At 37.5% G+C, this 25,444-nt stretch overlaps 1 protein-coding gene across 2 annotated transcripts; it reads right to left on the reverse strand.

The window, feature by feature from the left end:
• Positions 1-1,085: 1,085 nt before the first annotated feature.
• antxr1d (ANTXR cell adhesion molecule 1d) lies at positions 1,086-25,296 on the reverse strand. 2 transcript variants are annotated; one of them, XM_016276950.1, is made up of 18 exons: positions 24,998-25,296; positions 22,409-22,480; positions 22,251-22,322; positions 22,067-22,148; positions 21,818-21,848; positions 21,650-21,723; positions 21,463-21,531; positions 21,274-21,354; positions 19,483-19,543; positions 15,341-15,439; positions 15,081-15,150; positions 11,600-11,678; positions 11,139-11,234; positions 10,183-10,221; positions 9,318-9,416; positions 8,656-8,823; positions 8,413-8,493; positions 1,086-2,070 (listed from the first exon to the last, which is right to left on the reverse strand). In XM_016276950.1, exons 1-18 carry the CDS (start codon positions 25,144-25,146, stop codon positions 1,819-1,821), a joined length of 1,674 nt encoding a protein of 557 aa, XP_016132436.1. In that variant the 5' UTR covers positions 25,147-25,296; the 3' UTR covers positions 1,086-1,818. The 2 variants fall into 2 exon arrangements, with proteins under 2 accessions (XP_016132436.1, XP_016132435.1); XM_016276949.1 differs by having other exon boundaries at positions 22,251-22,334.
• Between the last annotated feature and the right edge of the window lie 148 nt (positions 25,297-25,444).

Here is a 25,444-nt window from a genome sequence, read left to right on the forward strand (position 1 = left end):
AGAACCTCAATCGATCATTAAATCGAACACTGAATCCTGTCTGATGTACTGTAGCAGTAGCTTTTGCCAATAGAGGGCACTGTTTCACTTCACAACACAGACGTCAATTATGTGAAATTAACTCCAGGAGCGTTACGGAGTACGTTATTGCAACAGCGTTCAGATACATATTGAAATCATTTTCATTCTTACGTTCTAAGTTTGAATCTGATATTGGAAATATACTGTACTTTACAGCTGCAGTCACTGAACGACTCTCCTTTGGTACAAGTGCAATCAAGCTGTCACTGCACAGCAGGCAGAGGGATATTAGTCATAATGTGTGGCTGTCAGAGCCTGTAATGGGAGCATCCCCAGTGCTGCCACAGGGCTCCAGGTTTTTTAGCCAGTAAACACACTGATGTTTCTCATGAGTGTTCGGTGCACCCAGTCAAAGGAGCTGCAGTCATCAGACCATATGAATCATGTCATGTTACATGATGTGAATCAAGCTTCTGCTGAGTATTAAATCCTTACAGAGAGGAATGAGGTTAACTGTGAGGCATGAGTGGAGATAAAGCTCAAACATGCAGCTCCTAGATTAGTTATTATTTATATGGAATTTGGCTAAGCATTAGTAGGGATATTATTTTTCGTGTAGATTCATATCATATATTCATTTATATCAAGCGTTTTTTTTACTTTTACACTAGGGCAGTAATAGTCTGATGGCAAAAATTGAACAATGGTATACAACAAAGACAGTCAGCAGTTATGCAGAAGGTTCAGAAGAAAATGATGCAATCTTAAGAAATTTGACCAATTCTTGTAGAATGGCGTCATCAAACAAAAATATTCTTTGTTTATGTGTTTATGCATGAGCATCCATTTTGCTTTCTTAGCGGCATTCGTAAGATTTGCAAAAGTTGATATATATATATATATATATAATTAAAGGAACTGGTTGAAATGTTTAAAGCAGTGAAAATAGACTTGAATGAAGACGAAACCCTAAGTTTGTGAACATTTCACTGTCATGGTTATAAAGCTTGTTCAACTCAAGTTCAAACAGTTTTAGAACTGAATACTTTATTATTATTCCTTGCTTTTATACATTTGCATAGAATGGGGATAATGTTGTTCTCATTCTCGTATCAATAAAGAGAGAGAGAAAATATTATATAAAACAAAAATAAGACAATGGGATTTTTGTCACGGCAAAAGAACACCTAGAGTCCAACCCATTAACATACTATAACATCAATATTTTCCTGCTGTATAGGACTACTATTAACTACCATGATCCATAAAGCAAAACACAAAATATATTACATAAAATATCATGCTGAGTGTCCTGTACCAGTGGTAGACACCCTGTCATTTTATATTCAAGAGCCTACCAGGAACCCAAGGCTTAATAAATTAGTGGTTTGTACTGCTCTGCAGTCACAACACATCTGAGTTTCCTTTTAAAGATGTGACCTATTAAAATTATAATACAAATTAAAAAAGGGCATAATGTATACCAGATACTTACTTCAGCTCTAACCTACCGACACATTAACATCATGCTAAATTTTGCTATACAAATCCAAAATCAACATTCAATGCTCTTAAGTGCCTTAAAAACCATTCATTTGCATGTGTAATAATTTCATGCATTACTGCAGTCCCTCTTTCAGTGCCTGTGTTTATAATAAGAACAAATCACATTTCATTCACTCCAAATGAACAAACTCATCAGTCTGAAACTGGGGGAAACCAGTGGCTTTGGCAAATATCACAAATCTAAATTAAAGGCAGAGATTTTAGGGTAGCTGTGAAGGCCCTCCATTGTTCTCAACTCCTGTTCCCAGGGCAGGGTGGGGGTCGTGAAGGAGGGGGTCCGTGGGGGCCTGGGGGTGCCCGGGCTGGAGGAGGTCCTGGGGGTGAGCGGTTGATGGAGGGTCCCTGGGATGGTGGTCTTTTGGGCGGAGGTCGCATGAGTGGCTGATGGTCTGGAGGGGGCGGTGGAGGTGGAAGTGGACAGTTGCTGCGTGGCGGTGACCTTGGCTCCTCTGCTTTCACCCGGGTAAAGTTGATGCATCGCCCCTGTGGAAACAGGACAGATGGCGGGATCACTGTCAGTTCAAAGCTGAAACTACATTGCTATCAGTAGCTATAACTTCTGGGGATAAAACATAACCCATGCTCTTTATATATTTTGTATGGACAGATTGTATTTTTAACCCCAGAGGTGACAAGTTCACTGCGAAATGCGTGGGATTCAAAAACAAAAGCTCAGTACAGCTGATCCTAGGCTGCGTTCTCTTGCTAGCTTTCGCTCGAAATGCCCAGGAGATGAACCCACAGCACTTAAGACATCCAGAAACTCAGCTGTCAACTGCAATTCTGTCCCTAAAATCATGGGGGTGGGGTTGAAGAGTTGCAATGCTGCGCTTAAGGAAGAATAGCTATTTGTGAAAACGGTGTTGGAACAAGGGGCTGGTCTCTGAGAAAAACTTACATTCTTCAAGATGAAGTGACTCATTGTTGTCAGCCAGGCTGATCGTTCAGGAAGAATCGTCAGAGAGGGTTCAGACTTTGGGATGGACTGACCAAAGCCATTCAAAACTCACTTCATGCTTCATTAGGTGCAAAAAATGAAAACTGTGGATGACTCAGGATCCACAACAACACCCACTTTTGTCAGGGCTTTATAAAAGTAATGTATTCATATGCAAGTGCTTGAATGAAGGCAAAGCTCTCAATCTTTTTCCGTCAAACAGTATACTTGGCTACAAAAAATAAAACATTTAAAAATATAAGTGATAAACAAACTGCTTGAACTTTTAAATAGCATTTCATTGCATAATTTCATAAAACAAACATTCAGGTTCAGAAGAAGTCTTGTTCGTATTCTAGAATTATCCTGCTCACCAAGGCTGTATTTATTTTATCAAAACTACAATTTAAATTTAAAATAACAATTCTATTTTATTATATTTTCAAATGTATTTGATTCCTTTGATGGCAAAGCTGAATTTTCATCAGCCATTATTCAGTGTCATATGATCCTTCAGAAATCATTTTAATATGATGATTTTGTGCTCAAGAAACATTATCAATGTTGAAAATAGTTGTGATGCTTAATATTTTTGTGGAAACCATGATACATTTTTTTCAGGTTTCTTCAACTAGAAAGGTCAATAGAACAGCATTTATTTTAAATAGAAATCTTTTGTAATATTTTAAATGTCTTTACTGTCACTTTTGATTAATTTGTTCTTGCTGAATAAGAGTATTAATTTCTTTAAAATAAATAAAATAAAATAAAATAAATTAAAACAAAACAAAATAAAATAAAATAAAATACAGCCCCCAAACCTTTGAATGGTAGTGTATATAATTTTAATACGGAGTATGATACTAATTTATTTAACAAAAATAGATAATAAATAAATAAATAAAGGATGAACAGCCAAATATTAGCTAAACATGGTAGGCATGGCTAATCAGTCTCTAGAACCACCACAGCAATTGTTACTATCACCTTCAACAAAAAAGCACAGCGTGAACTAATATGTGTCCTACTCTGATCTTGCTGAACTCCATTTAAATTACTTTCACTCGAGTGGAAAGGAGAGCGGTTAAAAGGGGAGTCAGTCTCTGTCATGCTGTTTGAGCACTTATCAGACAAACAGATGGACGGTTTAAAGGCCACTAGCTAAATTGTCACAGGAGAGATTCCCTCCTTTTTGTTTGAGGGTCTGAAGGTACGAGAGGATATGACTTTTTATTGTGTAGTAATAAGGGTGGAGTCAATTCACTGAGCATGCAGGAGTGATCTGCATAAATATGAAATAGATGTAAAGAAAGGTCTACATGTAAAGTCTGTTTTCTAATACTGTTGACTGTAAACAGATTGAATGATTAAACCTGTATTTGTTGCAACTGTTCAATAGATCCTGATAAAAAGCACCACCTTGCTAGTGGCCCCCAGGTAATTGGAGTTCGAGACCCCTGATTTAAAGCCTGTAGAATCTTGTAGCCTGCTGGGGGCCATCCACAGTAGTTAAAACATCATATGGACAGATTTCTCTTCCCCACTCCCTCCACCCACATCTGCACAGTATTCATGAGTCTCCTTTCTCATTCGGCCCATATGCTCACCCTTGTGCAGGCCTGTTGCTGTGCTGCTCTCCAAATTGTCCTTTTCGTCGCACACGACTGGCAAAATGATGGCTTTGCCCCACAGCCAGACAGACCTGAATCAATCACCACCACCCCCCCACCAACCTGACAATAGCCCATCACAATAAAACTCAGCTCCCCCTTAGCCCAATGTACCCCATGTCACGTTATGGGGCTCTCTGTTTAATACGCTGTTAAATCAGACCACCAAGCGTCGGTTATGTGAGGGTTAGGCTCGAGCGCAGAGAGGGAAATCCCTGAGAACAATCAGAGGAGCATGTCATTCACCTTGACTCATAAATTATGTTTAAAAGCCACTTCCTTCTGTTAACCAGAGTCACAACTTTTACATCTCTGTGGGTCATTAGGAAAAACAAAAACAGTCTCTATTCCACAGAGTTTCTTTGTGTGAAATGTAGGTGGCACTCAGACGTGAGGGGGAAGATACTGAGCATTGGACGTGAAGCTTGTAAACTGGCCAGACAAAGACTTTCAACAACAAGAGCTTCTTTCTTTACACAACACTTATAAGTCAGCAATAAAGCAAGGCTGTCACCTCTGCATCACAATGTGTGCACTGAGGCCTATGGGTAAAGGGTTTGACCCAGGACTCATCACATTACACATTAGCACAGCTCATACATGTTAATGTTTAACATTCATTTAAAATATAAGATTCCAATGCGATACTGTTCAGTTTACTTGAATTTATAATATAATAACACAAATATTTCTAAACTAATAAAATGTCCGGAGAGACAGAAGCTGCTGAAACCAACCAGATATAATAACCAGATTTGCACTTCCTGGAGAAAAATAGTGTTTAGTAGATGACAAAAGATTGCTGTTGGTGTTTTATGTAAATATAGGTTTCAGGGTTTGGTTGCACACAAGTTAACCCAAACAAAAATCAAAAGTGAGATCTCTTTAACGTCTCAAATGTTTCTCCTAGACAGAAATTAGGTTACTTTAAGATCGAATGGAGATTTTTGCTTGAGTCTCCTGCTTCTCAAACTGGTCTCCTGAGACAAAAACTCGTAACACTCTCACAATGGTCTCCTTTAAACTTGAAAAGAGATCTCAATAACATCACAAACTGTGCTCAGATATTTCTCCTAGTCTAAAGACTCTGGTGGTATCACAATTGTCTCCTTTGAAGCTTCTCAACAACAGCACACTCTGCTTAGATTTTTCTCTTTAGCTAAATAATCTGGGGGGTCTTATATTTGTCTCCTGTAATGCTTTAGAAGAGATCTCAACAACTTTACAAAGTGTGCATCAAGTCAAGTACTTGAAAGGCACTAAATAAAAGGGGGAAATCATAAATTTAGAGTTAAAGGCTATATTGAAAGAGAAATTATGCAGAAATAACTAGGTCCGTTTTTGACAAGACCAATAAAAAATAAAATAAAATAAAAAATATGCATGCAAATGGATATGCAAATAGATATAAGAAAGCCGAAAAAATTGGAATCTAGGTTGCAAATAATGTGATGACATTATTGCTGTTGGTTACACTTCGAATGCAGAACATCCTATCTCCTATCAGTCTAAAATAAACCGTGTTGGGCAAGTTACTCTGAAAATGTAATCAAATTACTGAGTACTCCTTTTAAAAGTAATCACGTTACTGTTCTGATTACTTTATTTCAAAAGTAATTCGTAATTAGTTACATTATTAGTTACATTACTTTTTTTCTCCATGAAATTGATGAAATCCCAGCATACACGCTCCCGTTAAATATTTGTTATTAAAGCATCAATATTCACAGAACACTGTTATTTTGAACTAAAGCAAGCGGCTGCTGCATGCATGGTTTGACATGGCAGAATGTCAGCAAACAGCACTGCATTTATAATCTCTAAAAGACATCTCAGTTCATCGCAATCTCACAAATCTCTGTTATTATAACACAATAAATATATGCATAATGAATCTTTCATAATGTCTACTATTCGTGTGTTATAATGAGAAGATTCGTGAGCACGCACATTTCAGCACTGCATTGCTCAACGCTGCAAACACGTGTTTTAGCCTAAATAGAAACTCTGCATACGCTTGCACCTGTTAATCATTTAGATTTTATATTAGTTTATGCTGCTTTTGTGCAATAGATGAGTAACAATTTATTTGTTTTAGATATTTTGTGTTTGGATATTTCTATTTTGCGGGAGTCCCCTGAATCATTTTGTTCTCCCGCATCCCGCACACACACACACACACACACACGAGTGTCTACCCGCCCGCAGCAGCACTCGCCCATCTTGTCCCGCGCCGCGCTCTGTTGCGTCGGGTCTCGCGGGAGCAGGTCTCTAATCCACTGGCACTTGACTCGACAGTGCGTGTGCTACATCCTTTTTACAATCTCTGCATTCTGTCAGCAATGTAACGTGGCAGAAACGTATGGAGACGTCGGCTTGTAACTATATTCTAATTACTATTTTTTAAATTATAACGCGTTAAATTACTCCGTTACTAAAAAAGTAATCAAATTACAGTAACGTGTTTCTAAGTAATGCGTTACTGCCCAACACTGAAAATAAATCAACGGAAGATTTTCAAAATGTGACACCATACCATTTAAAGTGAAATTTCTTTAAAGAGTAACAAAAATACAAATTTATCAGCTAAAAACCTCAAACTAAACGTTCAAATTAATCTTTACATCAAACGGTTCATGTTTAATTAACTGCAGAAGTTCAATACTTATGCTTGGGGTTTAGAGCATATCAAATAATGAAATATGCATTATAAAGGGAAAATTATGTGAACTAGTTTAGAACAACCCTTAACCAATGTGTTTGCAGAATATCAGTACAGTGCTGCTTGGCAAGCAATATAATGTCTGTTTAGTCTGTTTAGTTGCAGTCCATCTTTGAACTCTACAATACCAGAACCATATACATAAGAGGCCCTTTGGTAGGAATAGAAACAGATGAAAAGACAAAGAGGATACAGAGAGCTAGGAAATGCAAAGAAAGACGAGTTATAAAGAGAAAAATGTGGACTAATATAGAGATTAAGCTGTCTATAGCTGAGCAGAGGTTTTGTTTGGGCACAGTGAGTTGTTTGTGTCTGCTGTCTAGGCATTGTGCTGCAGCTGGGAATGGAACACACAACTACACCCCAAATCTCCATGAATAGCACAGCTGTTTCCACCCAAACCCTGTCTTTTACAGAGTCTGCTGCCTTTACCAGCACCTTCTAAAGCTCATGCAAAGTACACTGAGCAGCTGGACACTGGCAGTGCCTCAGACAAGTGGCCCATTATGGAGCATGAAGAATAAAACCAAAGTAAATCAGATCGGTCCATCTACAGTGGGAACGGAGCTATAGCCTGCCCGTGTCAATGGGATCATACTGTACAGTCTGCGACACTTCGGCCCACATGAAAGATGCCTTTCATAGACACACAGATGTGTTGCCATGACACAGCTTGTGCTGATGGAATAATGCAGGGTGCAGAGAGCAGGGCTCAGACACTGAGGGACGTCTCTTACAAAAGGCACAAGAGAATGAGAGACTGTGCTCGGCCACACTACTGCTCCATGAGAGGAGGAATTAAAAGCAGCGTAATTAGACTGCTATTTCCTGTCCCGGCTACTGAGCATGCTTAGAAAGGATGGGAATGTCACAACAGCTGTGTTCCAAAAACAAGTGAGCTGCCTTGCTTCCTTCTATGGCAGCACCCAGTAAGCGCAAATTTATACAGAACCCACAAATTTTGGATTAAATATTAATATTTAATTACAATTTAATGATATTTAATCATATTTTTGAATGTAGTCTCTTATGCTTACCATTGTTGTATTTGATCAAAAATACAGTAAGTAATATCAATACAGTAATATCTTTTAGGATTATTTAATGGATAGAAAGTTCAAAAGATCAGAATCATTTGAAATAGACATTCTTTGGAATACTGTAAATGACTTAATAGCTACTTTTGATTATTTTAATGCATCCTTAATTAATAAAAGTATTATTTCTTAAAAAAATTTTTTTTGATACAACAATATATTAAGGTACTTTCTATTACACATAAAAAAATGTCCTATTACAGAATAACAAACTGGAGCTGGATTCAGTCTTTTAAAAAATCATCTTATTCAAAGAATAAATAAGATAAACAAAGGCACTATGAAAACAGAAATGCTATCCATAATATTCAAGCACAAATATGCATCAGGTCTCTATTCTGAGGAGGAATATTAATCTGTATTGGAATATCTGTTACTTTAATGTGCTCATGGTTGTACCTGATCTCCGGGCTGAGGTCTCATGAGTGACACTTGGTCGTATCCTCGACGGAAAAGGGCCCACAAAGCATCCAGTTTCCCCTAAGACACATAGAACTGTTCTATTAAAACCTTTTTGACTTCAAAATCTCACATTTTGGACTTTTACAGTGTTTCTTTCTACATCTAACTGATATTTCAAAGCTAATCTAGTGAATGCAGATGATTTCATATTCAATTCTATGGGTAAAAAAAGTCATATACCTGAATAGGACTGTACCACTTTCTGTGACGGGCAGATCTGCGTCCATTAGGATTTCTGATTTTAGGTTCATAAGGCTCATATTCGTCTTCAGGCATTTTCACTACAGCGTTCTTTGGCTTCTCCAGTTTAGCTCCTTCCTCCGTGGAGCCCTTGTTCCCCCAACGCACCTGAAGACCACAGGAACACAGTCCAGTTATAACCCACACAGACTATAGAAAAATGATTGTTTCCACATGTGTTAGCTGTGTTAGTGCTTGCATGTCTCAGTGATCCTGAGAAATGGCGTATTGACGCTTCATGCAAGCTTGTATTAACACTAGTGTTTTTACGTAATGCACTTAAGTAATAGGCACTGTAAATGTGAAAAAGGTGTGTATTTTGCAAAGTACAACAATGTACATGTCCAATAATGCTACCTTTGCAAATGACAGGAGTAAATCTACAGGCGTCAGCATGTCTTATGATGTCACATGATCTAGTTTTGGCACCAGGCAGACAGGGAGCATTTAAGGTCACAGTGATGTGTTCTAGTGCCTTGAGGGTTCATAACATCACTCGTCATGTGTGGTCTTCATCCCCCTGTAGCCTGTGTTAACCTATGATTAACACACCCTATATAAAGCCGAAACACACACACTGTGTACAAGCATACATGCATCACCTCCATTCTTTTGATTCCACCAACTCCTCTTCCTCCATAGTAGGATGCATCTACTGTAGGCCATTTCTTTTTGGGCATGCCATCTTCATCATCGGACTCCTGTTGAGCACACAAAACTTACATAAACCTAATATCACACTAGTAATAATTAGCATAAAATGACTATACTTTAAAGTTATGTTGAAAACAACACTTTATTTTGTTTAAATTTGTTACAGCATACTCAACCCATTAGTTTACACAGATAGAATAAACACAAAGACACGGTCAAATAATGTTAGCTGCAAAAGTAGCAACCACATTGTGTCTCCAAATCAAAGGGAAACTTTAGAGACAGAGCGCCTTGTTTGTGCTCACAGTGTTAAGAAGCACAGATGCACACTCTAAAGCTATTTCCACAAAGCTCTTTTATTTCCCATCAGCCTCAGTGACTGCTTGCCTTTGACCTCTGGGAACAAAGCAAACACAAGAGGATCATTATGAGCCTTTTTGCTTGAATTTTGCTATTCAGTCATCCTACGGTTGAGGCTGTGGTCCCCGCTGTGTCCACTTTCACTGCTCACTTGTCTTTATTTACACGGCCGTGGCATAGAAAATGCCCTTAAATGGTGACAGACATTTTTGCAAAGCAGTTGCACTCATGGCAGCATTGGGGAATGCAGTTTTCAAGGAATCATGCCATTTCTGGGCCACACTGGGTTCAGCTTCTGAGAGTTATTCGTTTTATCGTGTGCAATCTGTTTTCTTTGTGCCCCGATTCATATCGGCTCTAAATTTCCATGGTTCATTTGGGTGCATGGTTGTGCCTAAACACACACATACACAAACATAGGCACAAAATGAGGTTAGAGGGACTTTGACTCACAGGCTCAGGGGGAGGGGGTGGAGGCACCTCCTTGATGACCTGAAAGAAAAATAATTCCCAGTGAAAGAATGTAATCTAAGCTAAGAGCAATACAGTATAAATAGTAGTACTATAAACAGTACAGTATAAAGTATTAAAGTATGAAAGCATTACATTGCGTATAGCACTGGGGAAAGGTACACATTATTGTATGAGTGTGTGAATAACACAAATAAGTACATGCTTTATAATAATAATAATAATAATAATTATTATTATTATTATTATACTGACATTGTTAAATCATTGTGTATGACACAAATAAACAAGATTTATAATAACTACAAAAACAACAACAATATTATTATTATTATACTGAAATTGTTAAATTATTTTTGCACAAATAAATGCATGATTTATAAATAATAATAATAATGTACTGGCATTGTTTAATCCGTGTTTATTTGTGTATGGTGATGATAATGATTATTATGACATTGTTAAATCATTGAGTGTGTGAATGACAAATAAACACATAATTTATAACAACTACAAAAATATCATGATTATTATTATGATATTGTTAAATTATTGTTTGAATTACACAAATAAATGCATGATTTATAAATAATAATGTACAGACATTGTTTAATCCTTGCTTTTTTGTGTAATAATATAATATAATATTTATTATTTTTTTATTATTATACTGACATTTTTAAATCATTGTGTGTGAATGACACAAATAAACATGATTTATAACAACAACAATTATAATAATTTATTATTATTATTATTATGACACTTTTCAAAGCTTTTGGTTGAATAATGTGATGTTTAACTGAAATCATTTTTATAATTATTCAAAAATAAATTCAAATAATTAATTCAATTAAAGTTGAATTGCTTAAATATGTTTTGAGGTCACTGTAATTGTTAATTGTGTATAGCGTCAGGCTTTTTTTTGTACAGCGTACCACTGTACAGCACAGAGGCCAGAACCACCACATCAGCACCAGTCCCAGCAACAGGAAAACAGCCAGTAAAGAGATGAGCAGGATGGTCCCATCATACTGCACTCAGAGACACACATAAATACATCTTCATGAGTATTTGCTGGCATAACACAAATCAACATGCAGGTAAGGAGATTGAAGAAGAGGGCAAATGGCTACTCCAAGCAATGGAACTAATCTTTTTACTGCTAATTTGAACTTACGTGACAAAACCAGACTCCTCTGATGAAAGAAAGCAGAGGAGACCTCATAAGAGAAAAAGAAAGAGTAAGAGAAAAGGGGGGAAAACAAAATAGTAGTAGACAGCAAACAACAATGTCGAATAGACATTCAGAGAAGCTGAATCACTATCATAACCCAATCCACCATTCATGTTTCTACAGGCAGAAGTGGTTTTGAGAAAGGAACAAAGATGTACTTACACATTCAGTAGTGGAGATGTACACTGAGCTTGTGATGTAGGACAAACCCTCATTCATGCTAACCTGCAGATATATCACCCTGTAACACACACACACACACACACAAACACGCACGCACGCACACACACATACACACACACACACACACACAAAACACTTCAATCACACCTGCTAAAAAGGCATATTCATTGCATTCCTCAGATGGACATGTGTGAGCTTGTAATGGGGTTATTATTAAAGCCATTAAGATCAGCATTTTCTTGTTCAAATTTGTAATCTGGAGCCTGAATGACTTCCATTGCATTCCTCTTTGATGGATAACAACACCAACCCTCAAAGACCAGCATGCTGAAAGCATGTAGGCACAGGAACTTGACTGATAAGTGTTATCTAAGGTAGAACTATGCATACTTTGCGTTTATAAAATTTGGTTTTATATGCAAACAATAAGCCTTTCAAACAATGATTTCTGATTAGGCTTCAATGGCGATCTGTTAATTATTTCAAATGCTTCTCAAAGTCACAATGAGACTCAGTGGGAATCAAATGAAGACTTTTGCTTCATTCCCATGCTTTTTTGGTTTTTCTGTTGTCTATTTTAATATATAGTAAATTAGTCCTGTGATGGCAAAGCTGAATATTCAGTAGCCATTACTCCAATCTTCCTGTGTCCTGCAAAAATTATGTTAATATGCTGATCTGGTGTTTAAAAAACCTTTCATATTCTATCATTGTTGGATGTGATTGAACAGTGGATTCTGATGAATAACATTTTCTAAAAGAACAGCATATATTTGAAATATAATTCATTTGTAATGTTATAAATGTATTTACGGTCACTTTGGATCAATTTAATGCATCCTTGGAGAATAAAAGTATTATCTCTTTTAAAAAATCTTACTGACCCCAAACTTTTGAATGGTAGTGCAAATATAGAAAAATATGCTGTTAATAGTACTAAGTAATGTATAGTGATAATATGTTATATGGATTTTAAAATGGATAAGATCTTCAGTAAAACATATTTTCAAACCTTGAGATGAGAAAGACATGAGACTGACATGTGACTGATAACAGTCTATGAAGACATGCTTATGGACATCAAAACTGACAATGAGTCCATTTCCCCCTGACAACTTTCTCAAAAATGGATTTTCTTCGAACATCAGGGATCTACCATGATGTTTGGCTCTACCATGGGCATTCAGAGTGCTGGTATGTAGGAAAAGCCTCAGCTTTCTTGATTTAGGCGACCCCTCTTCTTCTGCTTTGGTGGGGGAGAAGACCGAGCTGAAAATAAGTTACTGAAGGGGTATTGCCCCGTCACCTCTCTGTCGGTCCTACACACCCCTTCCAGTGCCACTCTGTTGGCAGGATGGGGGATGGGCTGAAAGAGGGCACAACAGGATAACAGGGGGTTAGGTGGAGGGGGGTCCAGTGACAGATCCATCTCAGTTTCCATCAATCAGCAAGCGGCTGGCTCTTTTTGAGCACATCTTCAGGAGGCCACTCAGTCACCACGCGTTTAGGTGACAGCACTGACAGCTTCGTCTCACAAGATGGGGATACAGAGGAGGAGAGGGCAGACTTTGCCCCGAAATCGCCTTTCCTCACCCCTCAAAAATTAATGAACATCACTCACATGGTCTTTTACAATCATAACATGATGGCATTTTTAATTTCAAGTAACTCTCCATTGACTCTAATTAGCTGGAATCATTCCACCCCTTTTGTAACTGGATTATGATGGAATGTTTCATCTCCGTTTTTCCCTTATATGAATGCATACCATTCTGGCTGACTTTTGAGAGACCTAGACACTAATCTATTTCAATAATCACTAAATCAGACTCTAATACCACAAGACATATCCAGACATGTCACTGCAAAATAGACATCATCTTACCTATTACGCGACTCTCACTTTCTCACTTTCTGCTGTTATAATTAAATATTTTCATTCCTAACTAAAAACTAAAACTATAAAAAATTGTATTTGAAATAAAGCTGTAATAAAATAAAATTTACATATTAGATGAAAAACTTACAATTATTTTAGAAATATTGCCTTAGCAAATAACTGAAATAAAATGAGTTTAATTTGTACTAAAATGTACTAACAAATAAAAATGAAAAATAAATAGAAATATTTAAAATAAAATGACAAAGCAGATAATTACTACAACTACAACCAAAATCAGAATGAAAATAAAAATAAAAGCTAATTCAAATCATAAAAAAAAAAAAACATAATACTAAAATAACACTGGTCATATTAGGGGTCGCCAGCCACAGTGGATAATCCAAATATTTACATTGCATAATCCACATATTTACATATTCACATATCTGGCATGTTTCACTCCAGATTATTATACAACTTTTCACTAAATAAATAAATTGATTTTATCAAAAAAAAATTTAATCTTACCTGAATATTATCATAATGCTTTCACTAATAAAAAGAACAGTTCATTATATTCAGTAATATAAATACTGAAGTACTTTGAGGTCATTTTCACTTTAATCAATAAATCAGACTCTCGGCATGATCAGAGAGAAATGAAAATAGTGCTGGTTTCAGTTACTGGATGAGCTGATTAATAAAAAGTATTATACTATTAAGAAATCTTACTAAGAATATTAAGAAACATCTGACTTTTGGATGGCACAATTGAGCAGTCAGAAATGACTGTTCTAGAGAGATTGGATAAATAAAAATACTACGTATTCTATATTCTTGGGCAATATTATTATTAATCCAGAACTGTGAATTTTGATTATATCCAATAACAAATAATGCTAAGAACACATGAATCAATCCAAAGTTTTGAATGAATGGAAAGTGCTGAATATTGAAATATTAACACCAGCTGTTTTTGTGTCACATTAGCAAATGCAACGCAATACAGTGTGTAGTGATGTAGGCTGACCCAGAGTTGAAAAACAGCCCTCTTTTGCTTAAGGTGTCATGAGAGGCTCTTTCATTGGCATCTCAAAGAATCTTCCTGACAAGAACAAGACAGATGAAATCCTCAAGGTGTCTACAGCCGGTGGTACACATAATTATTCAGAGGGCTTGCAGGGAAATGAGCCGCCAGCAGCAGCTCATTTGTTGTAGAAGGCCTGGCAAGTAACCTGTAGTGAGTCTCCGGGGCTCTGCTCTGGCTGATGTGGATACGAGCGGCTCTGTATTTCACTGTCTGTTCTTTTCTCTCTCAACTCAGAAAACCACCAGAGCCCTGGGCTAACATGCACACTCACTGGGAACTTTTCACACAGGTCAAGCCCATGGTGACTAATCTCTCAGAGAGGCTAATTATACGCTCTTCTTGGGCTTTTTACACCACATGCCTGTTGTCTCGATGTGTTAGGGTGCGTGAAGATTGACTGATAAGAATAATTCCAAATGACATTGACCCTAATTTTTCAAGGGTACCAATGCATTAAGCTATAAAGTGGCAGGATGAAGTGCACCTACTTTCCAGCCTCATTTATGATTGGTGCGGGGCAAAGAAGGAGCGTATCTTCAACACTGACAGGTCTTTCATCTGAAAATGAATTGTGTGAAAAATAATAAGATACATTTTCACCAATAATCACCATTTAGACCTACTCTCAGGGTAAATACTTCATTATTACTATAGCAGAAATGGTCATTTACATAATAAAAGAATGTTGCATACATTATTTAGAAGAATGCAATATTAAAAGTACTGTTTATTTAATAATGTTACTTACTCAGTGTAGCTGTGTCATTCACTCTGAAGCTGCACAGAACCTGATTGATGTTTCTGGCATGCAAAAATCCATTTCCCCTCACAACCACTTGGAAAGAATCTTAAAGAAACACAAACCAAAAATATAATAACAAACATTTAGTAAGTCCTTTTACTGCATAGTGAAAAGCACGTGTTTTTTTCTTCCAGAAAAAATTTTTAACCAAAAATTTGATGAAATATTGTTTTCATGTACTATTTATACTGAAATATTTTTTAAATATGAGAAAAATGCCTACATACGGCAAGCCGGCTTTTTAGATCTTTGTCTCATGTAGACTTTTTCCAAAAAAAAAAAAAAAAAAAGCCATACTCTAACATTATAAAGTGTGCTCAGCCAGAGGGCACGTTTTCTTATTTTTTTCCACCCTTAACCTTTCAGGAACGCTCAACTCAAATGGGCAAATGCATATGCTCCAGCGGTGCTAATAATAAAAGCGAAGAGTTTCACAAATCTCTAGCTGGAGGTGCTGCATTGGTGGCCGACAACGCTGGCTGCCTGACCTTTGAGACCCCCCAGGCGATGCTGTAGACCCTCTGACGGCTGCTAAGCAGCATATGTTAGAGAGAAAAACATGCTCACTTAGAAGCTGTCTCAGCGGGCGTCAAAGGATGCAGAGCGGATGTGACCTTACTCCTGGCACTGTGCACACCAGTGTGCGCTTGAGGGAGATTTGAGTGGATTTGTACTGATTCTGCCATTCATCTCTGAATAACGCTACACCTTCAGAAAATGCTCTGGTTGTAAACCTTTAACATTTAAGTGTGTAAAGTTCACAAGATGAAAAACATTCTGTGCAGTGTGCCATCAGGGAGAGACAGTTGTATGGAAAGGTCAGGAGAATATCACTGCTCTGAGAAATAACACTATACTGTAAGTCCTGAATATAGTAGATTTCCTCTTTTACCTTTAATAAGTAAACACCTAAAGTAAACACCACATTCACAGCTAATTGTACTTTTTTGAAATAAGGATATTCAACAAATATGCTAAAAATATGGGACAACACTTGGATGGGTTTTATGCATCAGGAATTGTTGGATTGTGAAAAGCCGGCATTCCAGGATGGGGCCAACTCTGAAGGCAAGGTTTCTAAAATAATGACTAACTAATGCCTGTTTTACTATTGGTTAACATTATCCAGTAACCCTCACAGCCTAAGTGACATCAGAAGAATAGGAACCCCATTTTAGAGGAAGATTTATTACATTATCACTAAAGTTGCAATGTAATAGAAATAGCAACAGATGCCACATCCCATATTGTGTCATATGCAGGAAATGTTGACTTGGTTCAGTTCATTAGTTGATGATTGGATGAAAGCAGATCTAAATGCAAGCTAGAGGTTGACTGTAAGAAGTGAACAGACTTAAAGTATACTAAATGTTTGGAGAAGCCCAGCATACATCACCAGAGAGTAGTCTGTGAAGACTCAATAGAAGATTGAGCTATTCTTAGTTAAAAATTATGAGGTTTCAAAAAAGCAATGTCTGCATGGATGAATTATTAGATAAGATCAATAACAGGCATTTATCAAATTTGAGTTTTAAAGATTTAAATTTTCATTTCATGCGAACTTGAAGGATTACAAAAACAAATGTATTCTTTGGAGTAACATGCAATGATTAATCAATCACAATAAGACCAGAAGTATGCATTAACAATGTAAACAGGATAAATTTTGATGTTTTCTCTGAGGATCCTTTTTCCAATATACGTACACAAGACCTGGCGAATAACGAAAAGGCTGATCATGGGAAAATTTGAGCCCAAAAAAATTCTCAGCATGTCTCATCATGGATCTACCAAAACAAATTCCACTCCCTTCCGATCCAATTAACCTGTCATTTCCTCTCTAATTATACTAATCCCGTCTGCCATGCAGAAGCCCCTCTCCACCCCACCTCTGCATCTAAATTTGCCCAGCTCTCTCGCTCATGCCTGCTTAATGTGACGTCCATACAGCTGAAATGGCTAATTCCATTTAATTTTGGGAGACCGGGCATCAACATCCATGTCCTTTTCTTCCCTCGTTACTGTCAGACATGGTGTGTCGGGTTCTGACAGGACAGTGCAGGGGTAAAAAGGTCAACACTGGCTTGGCAGCGGGCAGCGCTGGCAGCGAGATGGTGGGCAGGGGCTGGTACGCTGTCGGCTCGCGCCCGTTGTGCTGCACGGGGGAGAGCTGACGCTTCCCATCCACACCTGAGAGCTTGATGGCTTGGGCTGTTTAGAGCAGAGGTGCCACGTCCGAACACGGACACTTCAATCACTGCCCAAACTGGGGGATGGGGTCCAGAGGAACCACAAGGGTTAATCAAAGCAACGATGGCTGTCATGTTTGATGGCTGGGCCTCCTCTCAGAACAGAGAGTGATGGCCTGTTTGCAGGCTGCACGGGCTGGTCACTTCTCATCAGTTTGATCGCTGAGACTGTCAGGCACTGGAACTGCCGTCACAGCACACCAAACCAAACCAAACCACTAACCACAAGTAGATTAGCCCGAAAATAAACCAAAATTGTCCCATGCTTCAAATGAATCTTTAGCTAAACTGTAATATTTAGAGGAATATAATGCACGTATGGCTGTATGAGTAATTTTCACAGTGTATTACTTCAAGGATTGATTTAATTACGCAACAATATGTTTCATTACTTATGGCATTCATTGCCTTTCAATATTTCCAATAAGGTTCATGTTAATGGACAAATAAACCAAACCAAACCACTCAACTAAAACACCAAACCACTAACCACAATCAAATTAGAACAAAAAATGATTCCCATGTTTCAAATGCTTCGGCTAAACTGTAATATTTAGAGCACCATATTACACATACAGCGGATGGTCATTTTCACAGTGCATTACTTCAAGGATTGATTTAATTACACAACATGTTTCATTAATTATGACATTCATTGTCATGCAATGTTTCCTTTAAGGATCATGTTCATTAATCATGTTAATAATAAAAAGTAGTTTGGGGTCATTAACTGTCTTGTTTTGGATTAGTGGCTTTAAAATAAAGAAATAATACACGGTGATTGTTGAAGGGATAGTTTATCGAATTATGTTGTTTTGCAGAGTACAAAAGAAGACATTAATTTTTTCATTTTTTTTGTATCTTTTTGTCCTTACAATAGAAATCAGTGCAGTCTATTGTTGTTGTAGAAACCACTGACTTTCATTGTATGGACAAATACAGTTGAAACATTTTCAAAATATCTTCTTTGTTCCACAGAAAAAAGAGACCCAACATGAGGATTTACACTTCTAGGTGAACACTATCATTTAAAATCTAATTTAATACAAAATAACTCTAATGATATGAATAATTTTGAGTTAAATAAGCTCTTAAACTAAAATATATCTTAGTGCTAAGACACAAAAGTATAAGTGTGTGGTCAAACTGCAGGGGTATTGTTGTTTTAACCACCATCGTTTGGCAGTGGTCACTGTGTGCCCTCTCTCTATCTCTCTCTCCCTCTGTGTGCTTCAGGGTTTGATGTCCCATAACTTGACAGAGAACTTATTGTTAGGAATGCTCAAGTGAAATTAGAGAGCTGTTTTTTGCCTGGCTGGTTCTTCCTGGCCTAGTTTGCCACATCGGATCTGTTGTCTAGCCGAGGTGCTGCAGAATAACTGCGCTGCAGTTCCGCTCCGCCTTTACCAGTGAAATGCCCATTTGTTTAATTGGCTGCTGCTCAGCAGACAGACCTGCCACATTGAGCACTGGTGTGTAGGCCAGAGAGGATGGATGTGGCTTGACATGACCTTATTAGCTTGCACTTACTGCGCGAGAGTGCACTTACAGCGCCGTCTCCTTGGTAACGCGAACAGGCGGATTAGCTCTGCCCAGACATGATCAATTTTCATTTTCTGGTGAGTGCAAGAGAGCGCAACTCACAAGCCTCCATTACACCGCTCAGGGCTTTCACACAATTAGCACAGACAAGCTTTTTGTTTACTATGGTGTGCGCACTGACCTTTCATATTATTTTAAAAGCAGACAGATTTAATGTAAAAAATCATGGTGTTAATTACATTTATTTTCAAATTATTACAAAAACATTAACATGGCGAGTGTTGAGGTGACTCTTACCACCAGCGCAAACACTGGAAGGCTCAGCTGCTAAAATCTCAATGCAGGATTTCTTGATGATCTGCAAAGAAAAAAGGAGTGCCAGAGTGCTTAGTACTTAGTATATACAGACTTTTTAAAGGGGTCCTATTATGCTTTTTCACTTTTTCAACTTTAGTTAGTCTGTAATGTTGCTGTTTGAGCATAAAAAAGATCTGCAAAGTTACAAAGCTCAAAGTCCACTTCAAAAGAAGATATTTTATTTAACAGAAATCACTTCTCAAAAACTACAACGAACGACTCATTTGGACCACAACGCATATTTTCCGGGATTTGTGATATCACAAATATGGACGAATGGGACGAGACCTGGTTGAGCTGCACTAGAGAAGGCAATGAGTGTTATCACTATGTCGGAGACACGCTAGTTTTCCCAAGGCAGACGAACTTAGAGTGGTTACAATCATCCGGGTTTAAATCATGCTCAAATTGATTTTGATGCAATATTTACACTGAAGCTCGCAGGCGGCTATGGTAAGGGGCATGTCATTTCCCGACCAGGCGCCGAGTGCTGCCAATCACAGCACACACTGACCCAGCTAACCAATCAAAGCACATTTCGTATTTCAGAAGGCGGGCCTTCATTTGATCCAGGAACTATTCGAGCCGTTCATGCCAGACTGGAGAGAGAGGTGTTGTAATAATGTAAAATATGTGAAAAATAATGTGTTTTTCGAACAACTTAGTATGAGAGCCTGTTCTAGTACACCCCCAAAACAAAATTAAGACTTTGTAAAAGAGCATAATAGGACCCCTTTAAAGGAGCAATTGCATTCTGCAACCAAGTTCACTCAGACGGAACTATTAACTGGTAATGCAGTAATGTCACTCTCTTTTGGATGCTGACAGCTCATCTAAATTGTTATGCTTTTAGATCTCTTCATAAAAGCGGCACAATCTCCTATATCTCCCAATTGCAACATCTTGCAATGTGACTTTAAATCTCACAATGTGACTTTATATCTCACAGTGTGACTGTATCTTGCAATGTGACTCTATATTTCACATAAGACATTTTTATCCCGTATTGTGACTTTATATCTCACAATGAAACTTTATCTCACAATCTGACTTTTTATCTTACAATGTGTATTTACATATAACAATGTGACTTATATCTCACAATAAGACTTTTTTTAAATCTCGCAACATGTCTTTATATCTCAAATGAGACTATATCTTGCAATGTGACTTCATATCTCAAATAAGAAATCTCACAATCTGACTTTTTATCTTACAATGTGTATTTACATATAACAATGTGACTTATATCTCACAATAAGACTTTTTAAATCTCGCAACATGTCTTTATATCTCAAATGAGACTATATCTTGCAATGTGACTTCATATCTCAAATAAGACTTTATATCCCGTCAATTTATATTAAATGTCAATTTAGATCTTCCAATGTGACTTTATATCCTGCAATGTGCCTATATCATTAATGTAACTTCTTGCAATGGGACTTTAAACTCTTTTTTTACTTTCTATTCTTCTATTCCATCCATTCTATACATTTCTTTTGACAAAAATATCAGACTCCATATGGGTTAAAAGATTGGCATGGCATTCATGTTTGTTGTTTACAGCTGCAAGATGCCAACAATCACAATTTTGAGAGTGCCTCCTGTCTTTTGTACACACAGAGGGATCATTTAGGTGATTCAGCCCCTCATTTAAATGCAGCTGTTGCTACCAAAACTTTAACTTTATAAGTAGCCAAGGACAGAGAGATAAACAGAGAAACTTACAGAGTCTATCATTCCTTCAAGGGCCTGGAATCCGCCAATTACAGGGAACACATGCTCTATGGTGTCTGCAATTGTGGCCAGCTAAACAAGTAATACAATACAGGTTTACAGATATATCTCTAGTACAGAAATCATGGTTAAATCTGAGATGGCACTAAAGCAATTTATTGTGCAGTGGTGCTGAGTTACCTGTGTCTGATTGAAGTCTTTTACACCCACACAGTATACGATGGCTCCCAAAGACCGAGCTCTCTGCGCCTGCTCATAGATGGGCAACAAACAGTCAGCTCTATTACAGAGCAAATGCCACTGTCAATTACACATCTGCCAGAGAACATGCCACATCCGTTGCGACATCACTGGCTTGTGTACTTGCCTCTTGTTGTGCTGTGACAAACTGATAGACATTTAGCTCCCCATCCGTCAGTGCTATGATCACACTGGCTGTCCCTGTGAAATAAACATCATCTCATTGAGGCTTGATTTTCCCAGAATAAAAGCGGAAGTGTGAATGAATTGCATGGTAATTCAAAGTGACGGTTACCATAATTTCCGTGATATATCTGCTCATTTGCCTGCAGTTTAAAAGCAGATGTTTACAGCATTAATGCAGGAATTTTAACCAAAGTAGAATTAAAAGACTAGAGTGATTAGTACTCAGATGTGTTACAGGAGTAAATGCATTCTGCGGCCAAGTTAACCATTTTTAACCATAGTAGAATTAGAAGACTAGAAGATGATTCAGTGATTGATTTAAATGAACTCATTTGATTCAATAAGAATCAAAAGATACCTGTTTCAATCCAAGATTCATATATGTATCACCTCCTGGTATTTCTCTCTTCAAAATATTTAAGCCTCTGGTAATTTCATTTCTGAATTACAGATGATGGAGGAAAGTTATTACAATGGAGACAAACAATATGTGTATTTCTGTGCAACATTAATATTGTTTTGGATGCTGATGTGTGTGATACCTGTTGTCGGTGAGTTTCATAACCGTTGTTCCGTGAGTTGAGAAGACAATGAAGGACATCCGTAACATTGGGCTGTAAAAATAACTATTCACGTATTACTTCTGAAAGGTATTACAGTATGTATGTACAAAAGTACATCAAAACTAAAGCAACTTTACCTTATAAATTTCTCTGCAAGATGCTCCACAAAGGAGTAAATTTCAATCCAGTGGTTTTTGACACTTCCTGATCTATAATAAAATCAAATATGTTGAAAAACTGCATGCTTCAAAGAGTCAGAGGCTTCTGTGCATTATAATGGCTGCCTTAAACACAATTACATAACAATTACCATCTTTTCATACACTATCTAAGAGTAGCAGGTCCTTGAGTACTGGGCACATAAAATGCGCACATGCCACTAATTAATTACAGGCCCCAAAGCGTTCCCAACAAGGGCTAATTGCCTTTGTGCCAGATGAATCTGCCTCCTGCTAGCAGAGAGCAACTCCCCTTCCTCCTGGAGCCAGTCATTTGAATGGGAACAGATGGCAATGGGTGAGTGTAACAGGTTGGGATCCAAAATAGAGTTGGCATCTACATCAGCATCCAAAAAGGCTCACAGCTCCATCTCTGACAGGGGGTCAGGAAACATAAAATTGGACATGTGGATCTAGCAACAGTAACAGCAGCAATCAATGCTAATCTGTTGTCAGTTTTAAACACACCTGCAATTTTATATATTGATATACTGTGGTTCCAAAATGAACATTTGAGCCACACTTGCAAAAAAAAAGTTTTAAATAAAAAATACCCCAAATATGTATCTGCATTAGATTATTGAATATGAAACCAACTGCAACCAACTGTTTGAAAAAAACAAACAATTGGAAACTTTCTGGCTTTCAGATGTTCGTGGAAAATATCCATAGTTAATCGGATGAACTAGTTACTCTGTACCGGTTTGTACAAAAGGGGAACTGACTTCATATCCTAATGCATCCAAATCACCTTAAGACCAACAGGTTTAAAAAGTAAAATGGCAACAAAAAGTAGTTAATTCAAGGTCTAGCATAATGTGTTTGCAGATGACACATACATTTGATATTTTGTTATACAATGAAATGACATTCAGACATTTTAAGTGTGGTTTAGTGTCTAAATACTTTTTAGGGTCACTGAAATAAGTCATTCAATTTCAGTACATTGTGCTGGTATGCAGCAGTCTAGAATAAAAAGACTTTTCTGATTTCCTTTGATGCAGCTTGATCCTGGCTTTATCTCTTATCCTCCAAACTAACATCAATCTTCAACAAACCGCTGAGTCAGAATATCGTTATATTAAGAAACGATCTAAAAGGAGCCGTAAATTAAAAGGAGTCACATATAGTGGCATAAAACTAGTTCTCGTTCCACTGATAATCAAAGGTATTTTCTCTCTGAAAAGCAATGGAGCTGCTTTTCTTTCCAAAACTCTCTGAACCGATGGCCTGATATTTACAATTAGTGTAGGGTCACTGAGTGGCATTTAAGGCCTCGAAAATTCAGCCAGAACCATTCAGCTGATTAAAAGTGTGGAAGTGTGGCAAAAGCCTGATGATGCATGCATTCCCTTAGGTCTCTAAAGGCATTCAGAAAACTTTCAAACAGAAGAGCGAACTGTGAAGTGTAACTAATATGCGTTTGCGCCTTCCTAACACAGTAACAAAGGGTTATGGCTAAAATCCCAAATTTTGTTCTGTAATAGATCTTAAACTGGATTCCTTCAGATTTAATATTCTGTGGAATTAATATTCAGATTTCACTAAATGAGCAAAATTATTGTCTAAACTGTACAGGCATTGCTACTGTATGTTGCTCTTGAGCTTTACCTTATATTTGACTAAAATCTGATGGCCTCAAAAATTCTTAATTTATAACCGTTCTATAGCATGCTCCAGCATGTTTAAGCTTGTTTGGGTATTCACAATTCCAAGGTGCTAAAGAATTAGGAGTACTAGGATGCCACTTACACTCATTACACACTTAAATATAAATAACTATTTGCATTCTACTAACATTACATGTAAACAACTGCCTGCAGTTGTAAGTTGCAAGGAATAAAATACAGTAAATGCATTTTTAACTATCTTGACACACCCTATTTTTTTTAATAAAAGGGTATTTGTATAGCTAACTAATAGTGCATGCTCTTGTGATGAGGTCTCTATTTGCCTTTTATGATTGAGACGCCCCTGAGATAATGATGCACAAAATGTGCATGTGAACCGCACCAGGTGAGAGAAAATCATGCTTGTTAAAGCATCGCCCGAGGCACAGAGTCCTGTCCTCCTATGTGCCGCAGAACACTAGACAAAAACTTCAGGAATCAACCATCAGAAAAAGTATAAGCAGCATTGTGTGTTAATTCTGTAGAGATAGTTAATGGTTCGTTGTTTATATGGTTAGGAATTTTGCTCGAATTTCATGTCAGTGCATCCTGCCATATGCATCCTTGTCTGGTCTCCTTTGGGAATAGTTCTTTTCCCACAATATCTCGCCAGACGTTTTCTGATAGAATATACCTAGAAATTATTATCCATTTAAAAAATATTGATGAATTGTTTCATGTTGAAGCATTTGGATCAATTCAATTCTGTTATTCGGCTGTCTAAGCGAATGACTGTTGTTATAATAGAAGTGCAAGCGCGTCTGAGAGCGTCAGAGGCGTCGCGCAGCAGTGCGCGGTGAGAGGAGGAAAAGATGCCATAAACATGAAGGCCACTTACTTGTCGAGGACAAAATACAAGTCGAAAGCACCTTGACAAGACCTCTTGTCGTCCTCAAAATAAGGCTCGCCTTCTCCAGTATGAAGACTGGGCATCAAAATCACTAAAATACCCACAACAAGACTCGTGTGAATCAGTGAACGTGCCATTTCATCAGTTTATTCTCTCCAAAAGCACTGGGATAAAATTGCATTTCATATTATTCCTGCAGAAAAGAAAAGCAACTCTTTTCCATGCAATTTATTCCTCAAAAAAGATATTTGAATGTCTTGTCACAGTTTATATCCCGCTGTCATCTGAGTCCGCTTCCAAAACACTAAAAGCTCCTCCTCAAGGAGAAATGTTTGGAGGAGCGACCACAGACCGGACGGCGAGCAGGCAGCCAACAGCTACTGAAACTTCCTCTTTCCGAGAGAGGGAGAATTTTGGCTTCAACGAAATTCCGTA

Source organism: Sinocyclocheilus grahami, unplaced genomic scaffold (assembly GCF_001515645.1).
Source record: "Sinocyclocheilus grahami isolate Dianchi unplaced genomic scaffold, SAMN03320097.WGS_v1.1 scaffold106.1, whole genome shotgun sequence".
NCBI classification, from domain to species: Eukaryota; Metazoa; Chordata; class Actinopteri; order Cypriniformes; family Cyprinidae; genus Sinocyclocheilus; species Sinocyclocheilus grahami.